The sequence below is a fragment of the Heptranchias perlo genome, chromosome 21 (genome assembly GCF_035084215.1).
Source record: "Heptranchias perlo isolate sHepPer1 chromosome 21, sHepPer1.hap1, whole genome shotgun sequence".
Lineage (NCBI taxonomy): Eukaryota > Metazoa > Chordata > Chondrichthyes > Hexanchiformes > Hexanchidae > Heptranchias > Heptranchias perlo.
In genome coordinates this window covers 2,075,796-2,094,243 of record NC_090345.1, presented here as the reverse complement: position 1 = coordinate 2,094,243, position 18,448 = coordinate 2,075,796, and the positions used below count along the sequence as shown (strand labels likewise).

The following is an 18,448-nucleotide window of genomic DNA, read 5'->3' as shown; positions in this document are numbered from 1 at the left end:
CTCGCTACCACATGGAATGGTTGAGGCAAATAGCATAGATGCATTTAACGGGAATCTAGATAAGTACATGAGGGAGAAAGGAATAGAAGGATATGCTGATAGGGTGAGATGAAGTAGGGAGGGAGGAGGCTCGTGTGGAGCATAAACACCAGCACGGATCAGTTGGGCCGAATGGCCTGTTTCTGTGCTGTAAATTCTATGTAATCACCTGCACTATTCCACAGCACCACCCTCAGTATTTGACATGGTGTAATGTTACATTAAAGCAGAAAGAGGATCTTTGGACCTTACCTCACAGCTCAGGTGTCTGCAGTGTGTTGTACTTGTTTCACCTCCAGGACCTGGTTTGAATCCAGGAAAGACTAGTGGGAAAAAAAAATCTCCTCTGTCTGACGGGTATAAGTATTCTAAACAAAAACGGATAAGTCCACAGCACATATTGGCATTAAAAGAAATCTCACTTGTAGTTGACATAAAGACAGCTAGCTCTGAAAATGGAAATGTCACACTGGTACAGTTAGACTAAAGGACGTTACTGGGGAAGAGTGGAGGGAGCTTCACTCTGTATCTAACTCGTTCTGTACCTGCCCTGGGAGTGTTTGATGGGACAGTGTAGAGGGAGCTTTACTCTGTATCTAACCCGTGCTGTACCTGCCCTGGGAGTATTTGATGGGACAGTGTAGAGGGAGCTTTACTCTGTATCTAACCCGTGCTGTACCTGCCCTGGGAGTGTTTGATGGGACAGTGTAGAGGGAACTTTACTCTGTATCTAACCCGTGCTGTACCTGCCCTGGAAGTGTTTGATAGGATGTTGCAGTGAGCAGAATAAAGCTCCTTTCAATGCCTATTAGGCAAGTGCCGTACGTTCTAAATGTTAGTGCTTTTCCTTCTGCTTGAACAAAGCTGCGAGATTAAAAAATTAGCAGTCTTAGATAAAAATGAATAAAAAAACCTTGTTGAATGATTTACATAAGAACATAAGAAACAGGAGCAGGAGTAGGCCATTCGGCCCCTCGAGCCTGCTCCACCATTCAATCAGATCATGGCTGATCTTCAACCTCAACTCCACTTTTCTGCCCGATCCCCATATCCCCTGATTCCCCTAGAGTCCAAAAATCTATCCATCTCCGCCTTGAATATATCCAATGCCTCAGCATCCACAGCCCTCTGGGGTAGAGAATTCCAAAGATTCACAACCCTCTGCGTGAAGAAATTCCTCCTCATCTCAGTCTTGAATGGCCGACCCCATATCCTGCGACTATGCCCCCTAGTTCTAGACCCTCCAGCCAAGGGAAACAATCTCTCAGCATCTACCCTGTCAAGTCCCCTCATTATCTTATATGTTTCAATGAAATCCCCTCTCATTCTTCTAAGCTCCAGAGAGTATAGGCCCATTCTACTCACATTTCATTTATAATATTCTGTACCAACTTTTGTCTACATTTGGAATAATTATTGGGCCTGTGCAGCCCAATATTGTTTTCCTTATTTGTTCCTTTTCTTTGTGACTTCCTGTTCCAGGTGGCATTCTCTGGCCTCGAGGACAAGGCAGGAAAAACCACGTGTCCCAAGGCCCGTGCTGCACTGTATCTCAATACGGAGCAGTACCCGAGGGCAGACCGTGGTGACTAACCAAACCCGCGGTTGATTTATTTATCCTTGCCCAGTACAGCGGCCAGGAGCAGCCCAGTACTGACTTGTGCTCACTGTGACTCCAACATGGCTACGCTCCTGGTGTTTGGAGAGCCACAGGCTCAGATCTGAACTTCGCAGCTGTGCAAACCTGACACCATCAGCATTTTGGTTCTACAAGCCTTGTTCTCTGAAAAATGATAAAGATATTGCTGTTAATCAGTTTTCATTGTTCTTAACTGCCACAAGGAACTGGAAAACCAGCGTTCGTCTCTGCAGCCAGTCCATTATGGACATGAAGGCTAATGTCCTGAGTTTCAATCCCATGAACCAGCTGCAGCTGTGTCTGGCCAGCGAGGAGTGCCTTTTACTGTGGAATATTGAACGAAGCGACAACTTTCACATCTTAAACTGTGTGTAAGTGGCGTGGATTAAAGAGGGGTCTTCGTGTAACTAAGCTAATGAATTGTCACAAGCATATTTTACCAAAACTATCTGGCCCTCTACACGATCCTGTTCCAATTATACATAGGACAGAACATAAAGAAAGAATTGCATTTATATAGCATCTTACATGACCTGAGAGCATCCCAAAGCGCTTCACAGCCAAATAAATACTTTTAAAGTGTAGTCACTATTGTAATGTAGGAAATGCGGCAGCCAATTTGTGCACAGCAAGATCCCACAAACAGCGATGTGATAATGACCAGATAATCTGTTTTTAGTGATGTTAGCTGAGGGATAAATATTGGCCAAAACACTGGGGAGGACTCCCCTGCTCTTCTTCAAAATAGTGGCCATGGGATCTTTTACGTCCACCTGAGAAGAGGGACTGGGCCTCATTTTAATGTCTCATCCGTAAGACGACACCTCCGATAGTGCAGCACTCCCTCAGTACTGCACTGGGAGTGTCAGCCCGGATTTTGTGCTCAAGTCTCTCGAGTGGGACTTGAACCTACGACCTTCTGACTCAAAGGTGAGAGTGCTGCCCACTGAGCCACGGCTAACTCAGCATGACCTTCAGTTGTCCTGACTGAGACTTTGCAGGGAATATGCCGAGATCAGTGTAAGCGGTAACCATAGTGATAAAAGTTAGCTCAATTTTGGGCCAACTCAAATCCGCTCCCTTCTCGCTGGTGGGTTAATCATACCTTTATTTGCAGTTTGATCCCTTATTGTTGTCTTAGGTGGCAACTCGTACACTGGACAAGTGAGTAGCACTGAGGATTGGGTGAAAAAAGGCCAGCTGAGATTTTGGTTTTGCAAAACTAAATTAAATAGGTTAGGGAGGACCAAGGGTCACAATCTCAAGTTATATGAAGACAGATCTAGGTTAGATATCAGGAGGTGGTTCTTTTCCCAGAGAATAGTGGGCCTTTGGAACAGGCTGCCAGCCTGTACGGTGGACACCGATTCGCTGAATTCCTTCAAGTGAGAGCTGGACCTGTTTCTGGCTGGGGTGGAGATCACCTTGAACAGGAGGTAGGTTCCGTATGACATTAATCAGGACCAGGGAGATCTCCTGGACTGGCTTTGATCGCCTGAATGGGTCAGAGAGGAATTTTCCAAATTTTTGTTCCCTAATTGGCCTGTGTTTTTATCTTTTTTTTGCCTCTCCCGGGAGGTCACAAGGTGCCGGATGGGGTGGGGAGTGTCTGTATCATGATACACAAGACACCACATTTATGTGGGACAGGCTGGATGGATCAGAAGGTCTTATCTTGTCCATCATTGTTCGTATCACTAGTGACCCAGAGAGCATATTGGGAAATGGGTGCCAGTGACCAAAACTTTAAATTAATAAACCAAAACCATAAACCAATAGTCAGCTAAACAGCTTTAAACAAGCCTTGAAGATACTGAGGGAAGAGTTTAAACATATCAACTGGGGCATAGCACTCGAGAAAACCAATTGAGGACAAATTTCAGAACATATTACTGAGCAGGATAAGTACACCCAAAGGATAGGAAGGGCAGGTCAGTGACGTTTGCTAAATGGATTCATAAGACAATACAAGGTGATTTAAATAAGGAAAGAAAAGTCTACAAAGCTCGTAAGGAGAAAGGTGAGGGGGACGGGGGAACACTGGATAGAATACAGGAACCTCCAAAAAATGTAAACCAAGTGGTCAGGGGGCAAAGAAGGAATTAGAAATGAGTTTGAGTGTAAAAAGTAAGCACAACACTGAGACATTCTTCTATATTATAACAGAAAGGGGGTTATCAAAGGAGAATTGAGATCCCCTAAATATGGACAAACAGGATTATAGGTGAGGGTGAACTAAGAGTAGTTAACGAACTAAATGCATATTTGCAGGAAGTTTCTTCTAGAGAAGGCACTCGTAGCATGTCACCCATCAACGGAGGTTCTACAACAGAACTTAGTGATGGACAGCACTGGCATGAGCTTCCCAAGCAGGCTGAGAGAACTCCCCAGGGTGGGTTCTGTGCGCCCGAGGGTGCCATGTGAGACTGGGAACAAAATCTGCAAAGTGCGACAGTCATTTGAGGCGTTCGGGGAACAGGCGGAGGTCCCACTGGGTTAGAAACAAGCCAACGTGATATCCACTTTCAAGAAGGGTGAACCCACCCCCCTCCCCCCAGATAACCACAGACCCACTGGGCTTCCATCAGTTAAATAAAAAGGGAAAACTGCAAGTCTGAACTAAAAATCTGGACTTTTAGGGAATGAAGCTGAGCACGTGGAAGGATTAGCAGTGGGAGAGCATTTTGGGGGTAGTGATCATAATTCGGTTAGATTTAGCAGAGTTATGGAAAAGGACAAAAATATACCAGGAATAAAAGTTCTCAATTGGGGAAAGGCCAATTTTACTAAGCTGAGAAGTGATTTAGCAAAAGTGGACTGGAAACAGCTACTTGAAGGTAAATTAGTGTCAGAGCAGTGGGAGCCCTTCAAGGGAGAGATAGTGAGGGTTCAGAGTAATCATGTTCCCACACAGGAAAAGAGTGGGACTGCCAAATCTAGAGCAGCCTGGATGACAAGGAACATATAGGGTAAGATACGGCAAAAAAGGGAAGCTTATGTCAGACACCGAGAACTCAATACTGCAGAAAGTCTAGAGGAGTATAGAAAGTGCAGGGGTGAAATTAAAAAAGAAATTATGAAAGCAAAGAGAGGACATGAAACATTACAGACAAGTAAAATCAAGGAAAACCCAAAGATGTTTTATAAATACATAAAGAGCAAGAGAATAACTAAGGAAAGTAGGGCCTATTAGAAACCAAAAGGGTAACCTATGTGTGGAGGCGGAAGATGTGGGTATGGTTCTTAATGAATACTTTGCGTCTGTCTTCACAAAAGAGAGGGACGATGCAAAGATTATAGTTGAGGAGGAGTGTGAAATATTGGATAGGATAAACACAGTGAGAGAGGAAGAGGAAGACCTGGATGGAATGTATCCCAGACTGTTAAGAGAAGCAAGGGAGGAAATAGCAGAGGCTCTGACCATCATTTTCCAATCCTCCCTGGCTACAGGTGTGGTGCTGGAGGATTGAAGGACTGCTAACATTGTACCATTGTTTAAAAAGGGAGAAAGGGATAGACCGAGTAATTACAGGCCAGTCAGCCTAACCTCGGTGATGGGCAAATTATTGGAATCCATTCTGAGGGACAGCATAAATCGTGATTTAGAAAGGCACGGGTTAATCAAGGACAGTCAGCATGGATTTGTTAAGAGAAGGTCGTGTCTGACTAACTTGATTGAATTTTTTGAGGCAGTAACAAGGAGGGTCAATGAGGGTAATGCATTTGATGTAGTCTACATGGATTTTAGCAAGGCTTTTGACAAGGTCCGACATGGCAGACTGGTCAAAAAAGTAAAAGCCCATGGGATCCAAGAGAAAGTGGCAAGTTGGATCCAAAATTGGCTCAGTGGCAGGAAGCAAAGGGTAATGGTCAACGGGTGTATTTCTGACTGGAAGATTGTTTCCGGTGGGGTTCTGTAGGGCTCAGTACTGGGTCCCTTGCTTTTTGTGGTATATATTAATGATTTGGACTTGAATGTGGGAGGCTTGATCAAGAAGTTTGCAGATGATACAAAAATTGGCCGTGTGGTTGATAGTAAGGAGGAAAGCTGTAGACTGCAGGAAGATATCAGTGGACTGGTCAGGTGGGCAGAAAAGAGCAAATGGAATTCAATCCGGAAAAGAGCTCTTTTTCGTCTGGCATGGACACAATGGGCCAAATTGCCTCCTTCTGTGCTGTAACTTTCTATGATTCTATGAAGTGAGAGGTATACATTTGGGGAGGGCAAACAAGGCAAGGGAATGCACAATAAATGGGAGGATACTGAGAGGTGTAGAGGAACAGATAGACCTTGGAGTGCATGTCCACAGATCCCTGAAGGTAGCAGGATAGGTAGATAAGGTGGTTAAGAAGGCATATGGAATACTTTCCTTTATTAGCCGAGGCATAGAATATAAGAGCAGGGAGGTTATGCTGGAACTGTATAAAACACTAATTAGGCCACAGCTTGAGTACTGCATACGGTTCTGGTCACCACATTACAGGAAAGATGTGATTGCACTAGAGAGGGTACAGAGGAGATTTACAAGGATGTTGCCAGGGCTGGAGAATTTTAGCTGTGAGAAAAGATTGGATAGGCTGGGGTCGTTTTCTTTGGAACAGAGGAGGCTGAGGGAGATTTAATTGAGGTGTATAAAATTATGAGGGGCCTCGATTGAGTGGATAGGAAGGGCCTATTTCCTTTAGCAGAGGGGTCAGTGACAAGGAGGCATAGATTTAAAGTAATTGGTAGAAGGATTAGAGGGGAGCTGAGGAAAAATGTTTTCACCCAGAGGTTGGTAGGGGTCTGAAACTCACTGCCTGAGAGGGTGGTAGAGGCAGAAACCCTCAACTCATTTAAAAAGTACTTGGATGTGCACCTGAAGTGCTGTAACCTGCAGGGCTACAGACCAAGTGCTGGAAAGTGGGATTAAGCTGAATGGCTCTTTTTCGGCCGGCACGGACACGGTGGGCCGAATGGCCGCCTTCCGTGCCGTAACTTTCTATGATTCTATGATTCTAAAAACAGAAAATGCTGGAAATACACAACAGGTCAGTCTTCAGCTGTACTAAGAAAAGATATGGCATGAGGTTTTGGGCATGCCTCCTTCATCAGATGCGTGTGGAAGGACGGGAGGAAGGGAAGACTGAGGGGGGTGTGGAGTTCCACAGATTTGAGGTCCTGGGAAAGAATGGGTTAGAATAGGAACTAATACAGTGAATCTTGATTTTGAACACAGGGAGGAGGAAGAGTGTAGGATTTAGAGCTTGGCAAGAACATAGGAAGGAGTTCAGAGGAGCACCGACCATAGTAGTATCGGTAAAATAGAGACACAATGAAGCTAGTGAGGGAGAGAGAGAGAGAAAAGTGGGGCTAAGGAGGAGTTATTTATCAGTTGATAAGTTGATCAGGATGGAAGAGAAGAGACAAAGGAGAGAGGGATAGTTTTGACTTTGTGCGATAGTGTAAACCGGGTGATGGTGAGTTGGTAGCGAGTCAATAGAAATAAAAATCGGGAGATGTAAAATGGGCTGCTGACTCACTATTACACGGCTTATACTATCGCACAAAGTCAAAATTGACCCCAGAGAGAGAGAGAGAGAGAGAGAAACAAGCAAAGATATTGGGGGTGCAGTATGGGGTTGTGAAGCACTGGAGCCCTAACTTGCTGCATCTTGAGGGTAGATGCAGCTATTAGCCTGGTGCTCTCTGCGGAGTTCCCAATCCCATTGAAGTATTGGGGTAATTTTAACCTAATCCCCCCCCAGTGGGAAACTGACAGGAACGGATCGAGTGCCCGGTTTATCCCCCGCACCCACCGCCCCCCCTCCCCCCCGCTCCCCCCCCCCCAACCCAGGTGGAGTCCAAAATGGGTGCCCGACGGTATCAGTTTCCCGCCGGGCAGGTTAGGTTGAAATGACTTCCCCCGCCCCCTTCACCCCCATATGTTTCCACCAGGAAGCAAGGGAATATTCAGTGCAAGAGTTCCTGTGCACCTCCTGGTAGCTTATTTGAGATGGGCGTCGATGGAGGTCAAGAAATTTGTTCCTTGATCTCTGGCAGTGGCTGCAGGACTTTCCATACGGGATAAGCGTAACGTATGAAGAAACCTCTAGCTAGATGGTGATGAATGTAACTAAATCTTAATATATTCAAATAAAGATACGCGCTTGAAGAAGAGTGAAGGTAAGATTAACATTTAATTGGGTGTACTGAATACATTTATGAAGAAGTGAAGGGATATCGCCATTTCATCTGCAGTGCTGAGTAAATCAGGATATCTCTAACTCAAAAATATGAATAAAACCCTTTTGTTTTTTGTTTGCAGAAAAGTAAACCTCCCTGCGGAAGATGGTTCTCCAGCAGTGCAAGAGGAGGTTGCGATGGGCCCTGACTGCAATGCGTTATCCTACTATGGCCCAAGGATGTTGATGTCAGCCCAGGCGGGTCTCGTGGGAAACATGGCCAATACATTTGTGGTAAGTTGCTACAGGTGATTTTTCAACCGTGTGTGCGTCAGAGCTCAGCCTGATCCTCACCTCGTTTGCTGTCAACGCATGATCGCATCATACGGCACAGAAGGAGGCCATTCAACCCATTGGCGGAATCCTGGAGCAGGTTCGGAGCCCGGTTCCAACCTGTTCACTTCCGGGTTCCCCAGTGACGTGTTTGGGTTTGCGCGCAGTTCCCGCATGCGGGACTCCCACCAGCAATTAAAATAATTTAGATAGTTATTTAGGTAGTTGAGGCACTTGACAGACCTCATTGACTGGAGATTTTGGCAGGGGTGCAATTTTGAAGGATCCTCAGCGTGTTTCCCGTGCTGTGGGAAACACTCCCTGTTGGAGCAGATGTGTTTCAGCCAGCAGCCAGTGGGAGATGCAAAGGATTATTTGACAGGTGGGGAGAAAACCTCATTTATTGCAGCAGGGCACTCTGTCACTTCAGACAAAGTTTTGGCTGCAACACCTTTGTCTTTCCACTCAAAATTATTCATTTATACCCTAAACTCTGCTCTGCAAACACATTTACCTATTTTGCGGACCACATGGCTGCATTCATCACTTCATCCGAGGATGAGCAACATCACCATCCTCGCCAGGCACGCTGTCCACCTCCGCCACGTGAAGCTCCATAACACAGTGCAGCGCCACAGGCACCTGCACAACAGGAGGGAGGGCAACAACAGAGAGAGCGGCATTGCAGGAGGCACTACCCTCGCCACAGGGTCTACAGACCGAGGCTCAGCTTCCTGGACCTCTCTGAGGAGCAGTGCATACGGAGATTCAGAGTCAGTCGCCAGGTAGTCGCAGACATCTGCAGCCTCCTTCATGCCGAGCTGCTCCTGGCTGGCCTGAGCAGCAGCATCTTACCTGTCGCTGTCAAAGTCACCACTGCCCTCAACAACTTCTCCGGATCGTTCCAGAGTGCCACCGGGGACATCGCCAGGGTGTCTCAGTCGTCTGCACACAAGTGCGTAAGGCAGGTCACCGATGGCTTGTTTCGCAGGGCCTCACACTATTATCAATTTCCCCATGGATGACCTCAGCCAGACAGAGAGGGCAATGGGATTCCACACTGTGGCTGGCTTCCCACGGGTTCAGGGTGTAATCGATTGCACCCATATAGCAATATGAGCACCTCCACACGAGCCAGGACTGTTCCTCAACAGGAAGGGCTATCACTCCATCAACAATCAGCTCATCTATGACCACCGCAAGAGATTCCTTCACGTGTGCGCCAGATTCCCTGGCAGCTGCCACGATTCCTTCATCCCGCGGGAGTCTAACATCCCGCCCCTCTTCCACGCTCTGAACACCCGCAAGGGCTGGCTCCTCGGGGACAAGGGATACCCCCTGCACACGTGGCTCATGACACCTCTGAGGAACCCCATCACCGAGCAACAGCATCGATATAACGACAGCCGCATCGCCACCAGGTCTACAATTGAGCAGGCTATCGGGCTGCTCAAGATGCGCTTCAGGTGCCTTGATCGTTCTGGGGGAGCGCTCCAATACGCACCACACAGAGTGGGACACGTTATAGTCGTCTGTTGTGCCCTGCACAACAAGGCACAACAGAGAGGGGTGCCACTGGTGGCCCCATCCACATCTGGCACCCATATTGAGGAGGAGGAGGATGAGGAGGAGGAGGAGCAACCCATGGGCAGAACAGCGGCTCACCTGGCTGCTCGTGAGGCCAGGGAGTCACTGATATACGAACGGTTCTCCTAACATCAGACAGTGTGAAGAGTCCAGTCCTCACCACCTGGACAGAGGAGCGGCCACACCAGCCCCCTCCCCCTCCCCCTCCCCCTGCACAAAATAGTCCTGCAACTACACATACACCCACTGTAGGGTGACCCACTGGGTGGCATCAAGTGTGGGTGTTCATGGTGAGCCTCATGAAAGGGACTTATTACACAAGCCAGTCAAGAATGGCCAAGACGTGGCGGTAGCGGAGACAATAATAATATTTAATGTACCATTAACAAAAATCAAATATAAATAAAAAACATGACAAACCGTCAAACACCCTTGTGCATCCCCTTTGTGCACAAAACCTTTGCCTTACGCTTCCGACTACTCCTACGTGGTGCTTCCCCTGTGCCTGCAGCAGAGGTAGTGGCAGATTGCTCTCGTTCATGCCCTGACCGAATAGATGCTTTGGGCTGACGCCCTCTGGGTTTCGGTGCCCGATGACTGCTCCACCTGCACCTGTGCAGGGGCAGACTCGGCCACCTGGAGAGGGGGCAGCATTGCGGGTACTGGTTGAGAGGGGGGGGCAACGGGTGAGATGGTGGGGGCGCTTTGATTGGCGTCCCCACGTCCATGTCCCCTTTCGCCATCATCCCTCTCTTGGGGCAGGCCCACATCACTCCTAGCACCCTGCTAGACGACAGTTTGGAGGACATGTGTGAAGCCTTGTAAGGCCAGTGCCTGTTTAAGGCGGCAGAAAGTTGCTCACCCTGAGTCCGAAGGGCCGTTGTCAGGGCCTCAGTGGACTCATTGGTGAGCTGTGCTTGAAGCTCGATGGAGGCTAGCCTTCCCTCCATCGCAGACATTCCCGCACTTACCCGCGACACTATCTCAGAGATGCCCTCACGTCCCTGTGACACTATCTCAGAGATTCCCTCCTGTACCTGTGTCATCATTCCACTCATGCAGGAGTTGGACTCCTCCATCCTCTGCGCAATTATGGAGAGAGCGCGTGGCACCTGTTCCAGCACCTTGTAAATGTGCTGCTGCCCCTCGATCATTCTCCTTTTAAAGGATGGCCCCCAGGGTTCAGCATCTGTGTCCAGCTAAGCAGAGCCTGGAGAAGAGAGCTCCCACCAACATGGACTCTCCACAGCTGCCCCTGCCACCAGTGTCTGCTCGTGCTCACGTGTGTGGTGACTCACCATGTACAACCCCAACTAAGTGAGGACGGGGACCCACCGAGGTGTGTATCTGCGCTGGTGGATGGCTCGCTCGGATGTGTCGGTGCCCCCTCAGAGGCCAGCAGGTCCTCTGAGGAATCGCCCTCCGCCATCACAGCAGTCGCTGAAGGCCCTGTAAGAGAACAGAAGGCAATATTAAACATGATGACAGATGTTGAGGTGCTGAAGATGGCAAGGCATGTGAACATCATTTTTTTATTCGTTCATGGGATGTGGGCGTCGCTGGCGAGGCCGGCATTTATTGCCCATCCCTAATTGCCCTTGAGAGGGTGGTGGTGAGCCGCCTTCTTGAACCGCTGCAGTCCGTGTGGTGAAGGTTCTCCCACAGTGCTGTTAGGAAGGGAGTTCCAGGATTTTGACCCAGCGACGATGAAGGAACAGCGATATATTTTCAAGTCGGGATGGTGCGTGACTTGGAGGGGAACGTGCAGGTTTTGTTGTTCCCATGTGCCTGCTGCTCTTGTCCTTCTAGGTGGTGGAGGTCGCGGGTTTGGGAGTTGCTGTCGAAGTTCAGCTATTGTGAGTGCTGAATGTTAAAATTCCATCACCAGTCGTTTGTCGGGTGGCAGTCTCGGCGTCCCCAACGGACAGGCACTCGAGGGTGCGGCTCACTTCAAGAGCCTCCTGCTCTGCGTCCGTGAGGTCGACCTGATGTTGCGGCCCCCCCTCCGGTCTTCGCCCTCTCCCGTGCGTTCTGGGCTCTTTTCTCCTATAAGGGGAGAAAGTAGAGAGGCGTGAATGAGTGATGGTGACGTGGCCAGCCGCTGAATGCATTGGTTTGGGTGAGGCTGACCATGAAAGAGATGTACCAGAGGGTGAGTATGAGACAGAGCCATGACATTGTATGAGGATTGGGTTGAGTGGTTGTGGTGGGATGAGTACTGGGGAAGTGAGTAAGTGCAGATAAGTTGAGGATGAGGTTTGAGAGGGTGTGAGGAGTGATGTGATAGAGTAGTGTTGGCAGTGCGGAAGGAGTTGTGGGGTGGGGGCGGTGATGTGGAAGATGGAGTGTAGGAGAATGAGTAAGTGTACTCACTTTGGCTGACCTGGTTAGGTCATTGAAGCACTTCCTGCACTGTATCCAGGTGCGGGAGACATTGCTGCTGTTGCTGGTGACCTCCTCTGCCACCTCGAGCCAGGCCTTCTTGGTGGCAGAGGCAGGCCACTTCCTCCCATCCGCTGGGTAGAAGATCTCCCTCCTCCTCCTCACCCCATCCAGTAGGACCTGGAGTGAGGCATCATTAAACCTGGGAGCAGCCTTTCCCCCGGCCTACTCTTTGCTGCACTTTTGGTTGTTTGCTGCAGGAGCAGCATTGGAGGACTGTCCCTTTAAATAGGGCTCCTCCAGCTGACAGCCTGTGATGCAGGTGCACAGTCCGCCCGCTGCGCAGGTTTCCGATGGGAAACCCAGAAACCACGTTAAGTGGCTTCAATTTACCTGCGATCGCGTGGGGGACGGACGGATTTCACTGGGCGGGTTACCCACGCCTCCCTGGTAATATTGGGGCCATTGTGTCTGTGCCGACTCTTTGAAAGAGCTATCCAATTAGTCCCACTCTTCCCCCCCCCCCCCCCGCCGCTCTTTCCCCATAGCCCTGCAAATTTTTCTACATGCACGTTTTCCAGCAGGGGTCACTGGCTAGCAATTCGGAGCAGGAACCCTGGCTGGTTTTTCTCTCCCCAGCCAATGGATGCAGCCAGCGCCCAGCCTCCCCTCAGCCTGACCCAGATCGGAGATATAGCAGCAGCTTCTCCCAGTGGCCCTGAGTCACGGACACCAGGAAGGTCCCAGGTTTCATACCTGGTGTATGTTGAATAACATTTTGGGATCCAGTATATGAGCAACTTGAGACCTGACGTGTGGGAAGTGTCGGAGGCTCGGGAGGAACGGAGGAACTGGTTCCCAAAGCTCTCCCCCACTGGGGGTTTTCCTCACCTCATGTCTGGGTCTGTTGTAGACTCATTGATAGAGATCGATTGCTGTGATTGGTCAACAATCCATTATCATTGTATCATGTGGACTACCAGGATGGTAGAAGGTGAACTAGATGGACCCTGGTCTATTTTCACCCAGCAATTCCTATGTTCCTGTGAGTTAGCAAGTTTTAACCAGGCTAACAACTGGGGTATTCCAGTTGGCCTCAGTGCCCCTGGGTTAGGAAAAGGAACATCAGCCAGGGTTCCTGCTGTTGATTGCCGTCCAGTGACCGCTGCTGCAAAACACCTGTGTGTGGATGTCAGGCGAGGGCAGGACTGAGCTCAGCTTGGGAGGTTCCCACAGTCAGAGTCTGCAGGCACTCAGTGTCGAGGCTCCACTAAGGTTAAGAACAGTGATTCAAGCGATTAACTGCAATTGGACAATCATTCAACCCACCGTTAAAGGTAGGTTTTCCGAGTCGTACCCGAGTCCGTGTGTATCAGAATATCCCAGGTATGCTGCCTGTGATGGATTTGAGTGGATGGGATATTGCAGGTAGTGTACCGATCGGATGGGGTACCTCACCACAGCTGAGGACTCCGAACATTTAACCTTTCAGAGTGAGCCAACACAGCTTGGGGCTCTCCTTCCCAGTGTTTAATCGGCTTTGGGGTCTCCGTACACAGCCGGCCCAACTGTGGGATGTGGAATCGAGCTGTGATTCAATAATGCTCCTTCTGCAGCTAAAGAATTTACCAGCAGGGGGCAGGATTATCCCAGATTCTATAGGGTAAGTCAAGGGGCTCCATTAAAATAGACCTACATCGATTTTTTTTTCTTTTACATTCCCTGTGTGGTAGTGCCAGCCTCGCTGAAATCAGGAGTTCACTGTGCAGGAAATCACAGATGCATTTCCCATCATTCGTGATGTAGCTGCAGTATTCCTGAGAGTGGCCCTAACCCTAGCCCCAACTCCAACTCCAACCCGAACCTGAACCCCAGCCCCGGCCCTATCACCAGTCTAACTCCAACTCTAATCTTAACATATGTCCCATCATTCATGATGCAACATGATGCAGTATCCCTGAGAGTGTCGCTGGAGCAAAGCATTGGTTGGGATTTGACCATCAACAAAAAATGAGTGAGTGTCTCTCTGTGTCAGGTTACGCTCACTGTGGGTGTTTCATTTTTAATCTCTGTTTTGCTCTTTTCTCTCTTATGAAGCCACGAGTACTCAGGAAGGTGTTGGTTCAGCCCGTGTCCGTCTGCTGGACCCCTACCTCAGACTTGTACGTGGGCTGCAAAAAGGGGCATCTTTTAATGGTAGACGCCGAGATGCATAAAGCTTCCATGCTCGCTGCTCCATCTGTTAAGCAGATGCCCGCTGGTAAGATATTTCGCTTACAGTACTGACAGAAACAGAGAGACTCTGCTCAGCTTACAGCACAAGGTTTAATTTTGGGCGGGGACTCAACGGAGTTTGGAAAAAGCCTTTCATCTGATAGGTGGTCGTTCTCTCAACTCTAGCCTCCAACATCTCATGTGTTATTGTACCACTCTTGAATTTTTCTGTTTATCAGCATTACAATGATCATTGCCCCTCTGAAATTTCACCTCTTATTCCTACCCTAAGCTGAAAAAAACCCCTTCCGACACACACTTCCTCTTCCCTTTGATGAAATCACAACTCACCGTGTCATCTCCTGCTCTATCTCATTCTTTCCCACGACTTGAAAACTGGGACTCCTCTCCTCCCTCGGTCTTCCTTTCCCTACAATGTTCTGGTTTGTAAAACCCAAGCTTGCTATCACTTTTTATCAACATTTGGTGTCAGCCGTGGTTCAGTGGGTAGCACTCTCGCCTCTGAGTCAGAAGGTTGTGGGTTCAAGCCCTACTCCCGAGGCATGATCACATAATGTAGACTGACACTCCAGTTCAGTACTGAGGGGGGGACAGTACTGAGGGAGCACTGCACTGTCGGAGGGTCAGTACTGAAGGAGCACTGCATTGTCGGAGGAGCAGTACTGAGGGAGCGCTGCACTGTGGGAGGGTCAGTACTGAGGGAGCGCTGCACTGTGGGAGGGTCAGTACTGAGGGAGCGCTGCACTGTCGGAGGGGCAGTACTGAGGGAGCACTGCACTGTCGGAGGGGCAGTACTGAGGGAGCGCTGCATTGTCGGAGGGTCAGTACTGAGGGAGCACTGCACTGTCGGAGGGGCAGTACTGAGGGAGCACTGCACTGTCGGAGGGGCAGTACTGAGGGAGCGCTGCACTGTGGGAGGGGCAGTACTGAGGGAGCACTGCACTGTCGGAGGGGCAGTACTGAGGGAGCGCTGCACTGTCGGAGGGGCAGTACTGAGGGAGCGCTGCACTGTCGGAGGGGCAGTACTGAGCGAGCGCTGCACTGTCGGAGGGTCAGTACTGAGGGAGCACTGCACTGTCGGAGGGTCAGTACTGAGGGAGCACTGCACTGTCGGAGGGTCAGTACTGAGGGAGCGCTGCACTGTCGGAGGGTCAGTACTGAGGGAGCGCTGCACTGTCGGAGGGTCAGTACTGAGGGAGCGCTGCACTGTCGGAGGGTCAGTACTGAGGGAGTGCGGCGTTGTTGGAGGTGCCGCCTTTAAACTAAGGCCCCATCTGCTCTCTCAGGTGGAAGTAAAAGATCCTATTGCACTATTTGAAGATTGGCGGGGCAGTTTTCCTCGGTATCCCTAAAAAAAACTGTAAAGTGCTTCAGGATGTTCTGAGGTTGAGAAAGGTGCTATATAAATGCAAGTCTTTATTTTTCTGGTTCCTGCTTGAGTTTGTCTTTTTTCCTATCCCAATCATACCTGGAGTTCTGCACGGTGAGCCTCGGCCCTTTGTGACGTTTCCCAATAAGAAATGTTAATTAACAATTAAAAGCCACATTTGAGGCTTGTAAAGATGTTTAAGACTCACCCAATGAATGAAAAATTGGAAACCTGGACTGATAATTGGCTTAGCAATAGAAAGCTGAAGTTGGGGGTTTAGTCAAACTCAACAGGGGGTTGTCCTGGGCTCCCTGATACTCTGCCCAGTGTGCAAACAGACAAGGAAGGTGCCAGGTTCAATTCATGGTCCCGCTGAGTTAGCTGATCTCAGATTGAAGAACACTGCAATTGGTCTTGATATCCCTGACTAAGAATGGGAGGGGAAAATCTAGGGTTACTGCTCCTGATCCATGCCCTGTGACCCCTGCTGGGAAATATGCAAGTGTGGACATTGGCTGAGGCCCTCATCAGGCATGGCTGTGATGGTTCTTGACCCTTCTTCCACTGGAAACAGTTTCTCCTTATTTACTCTATCTTAACCATTCATGATCTTGAACACCTCTATCAAATCTCCCTTTAACCTTTTCTGTTCTAAGGAGAACAATCCCAGCTTCTCCAGTCTCTCCACAAAACTGAAGTCCCTCATCCCTGGGACCATTCTAGTAAATCTCTTCTGCACCCTCACTAAGGCCTTGACATCCTTCCTAAAGTGTGGTGCCCAGAATTGAACACTACTCTAGCTGGGGCCTAACTAGTGTTTTCTAAAGGTTTAGCATAACTTCTTTGTTTTTGTACTCTCTGCCTCTATTTATAAAGCCCAGGATCCCACATACTTTCTTAACAGCCTTCTCAACTTGTCCTGCCACCTACAAAGATTTGTGTACATCCACCCCCAGGACTCTCTGTTCCTTCACCCCCTTTAAGTTTGTACTATTCAGTTTATATTGTCTCTCCTCATTCTTCCTATCAAAATGTATCGCTTCACACATCTCTGCTTTAAATTTCATTTCGGACCATTTCACCAGTCTGTCCATGTCCTCCTGAAATCTGTTACTATCCTCCACATTGTTTACTATATTTCCAAGTTTCAAGTCATCTGCAAACTTTTTGAAATTAGACCCGCTGTATACTTCCCTCCAGTCTGAAAAACAACCGTTCTCCACTACCCTCTGTTTCTGTCCCTTAGCTAATTTTGTATCCATGCTGCCACTGTCTGTTTAATTTTGCTAACAAGTTTATTATGTGGCACTTTATCAAACGCCTTTTGAAATTCCATATACACAACAGCCGCACTACCCTCATCAACCCTCTCTGTTACGCCAGGGAGAGCTGATGACTGGGAGATCTGAGGGTGCTTTGTTAGAAGGAGCAGCTCGCTTTGCCCAAAGGCCCTTCCTTGTCGACTACTTTCTTCGGAGTAGATGCTGAGATGCTCATCAGACTGCTCTGGGATTCGAGGTCATCACCCTCATCAGTGTGGAGAGCAAACATCCTAACATCTGGCATAACAAGAGAAACTGGGAACGTGCAAATCTGAAACTAAAGCAGAAAATCCTGGGAATAGACAGTTGGTCCACCGGCATCGGTAAAAGAACAGGCTAACGTGAGACAGAGAGATACTTGTATTATAAGGCGCCCATCACACCTCTCAAACTCTTCACAGAAAGTGGATTATTTTTGATGTGCAGTGATTGTTACATAGACAAATATGGCAGTCATTTTGTGTACAGCAAGATCCCACAGACAGAGATGAGATGTATGATCAGTTAACTAGTTCTTTTGGGGGTATTGGTTGAGGGAGCAATGATGGCCAGCACACCAAATGTAATTCTCCAAATGGTGCCATGCAGTCTTTAATGTCCACCTAAGTCACTGGGATAGGCAGTTAGGGTCTGGGTTTAATGTCTCATGGAGTCCCTTTGTCAGAACTCTTGGCTTTTCTCTGTTCAGTTACTAATGGGCGTACTTTGTATTTCTCGTGCTGTTTGGTGTTATCCTACCGTGCTCAACAAAGAAATCTTGTTGTATACTTGTCCCCTTGTCTAGGCAACATGATGGCAGACGTACCACAGTCGAGGATTACGATGAGTGTGTATCCCGAGCTGAAGCCATGTGCGGTGAACACCTTGGCACTCTACACAGACGGACTGTTCACAGCGGGAATGGTACTCGCTTCCCAATAGTGTCATTTTACAAAAACAAAATGCACTCAAGTATAAACTACACATGCCTGTCCATAGACCACAACTGTATACCATCATACCATAATTCCAGCAGGATTAGACTTACTGTTTAGGGTCTGGTTTGGTTTGAGTTAGTGTTTGGGGATGGGCTGGTTTGAGTTAGTATTTGGGGCCTGGGTTGGTTTGAGTTAGTGTTTGGGGCCTGGGCTGGTTTGAGTTAGTGTTTGGGGCCTGGGTTGGTTTGAGTTAGTGTTTGGGGCCTGGGTTGGTTTGAGTTAGTGTTTGGGGCCTGGGCTGGTTTGAGTTAGTGTTTGGGGCCTGGTTTGGTTTGAGTTAGTGTTTGGGGCCTGGGTTGGTTTGAGTTAGTGTTTGGGGCCTGGGTTGGTTTGAGTTAGTGTTTGGGGCCTGGGTTGGTTTGAGTTAGTGTTTGGGGCCTGGGTTGGTTTGAGTTAGTGT

At 48.7% G+C, this 18,448-nt stretch overlaps 1 protein-coding gene across 1 annotated transcript in view; it reads left to right on the top strand.

The window, feature by feature from the left end:
• The window catches only part of cfap43 (cilia and flagella associated protein 43), a 119,656-nt gene that overhangs the window by 16,491 nt on the left and 84,717 nt on the right, over nt 1-18,448 (top strand). Inside the window, 4 exon segments of the mRNA XM_068002788.1 lie at nt 1,882-2,049; nt 7,987-8,137; nt 14,243-14,405; nt 17,856-17,974. Of these exon segments, the coding sequence (XP_067858889.1) occupies nt 1,882-2,049; nt 7,987-8,137; nt 14,243-14,405; nt 17,856-17,974 (601 nt within the window).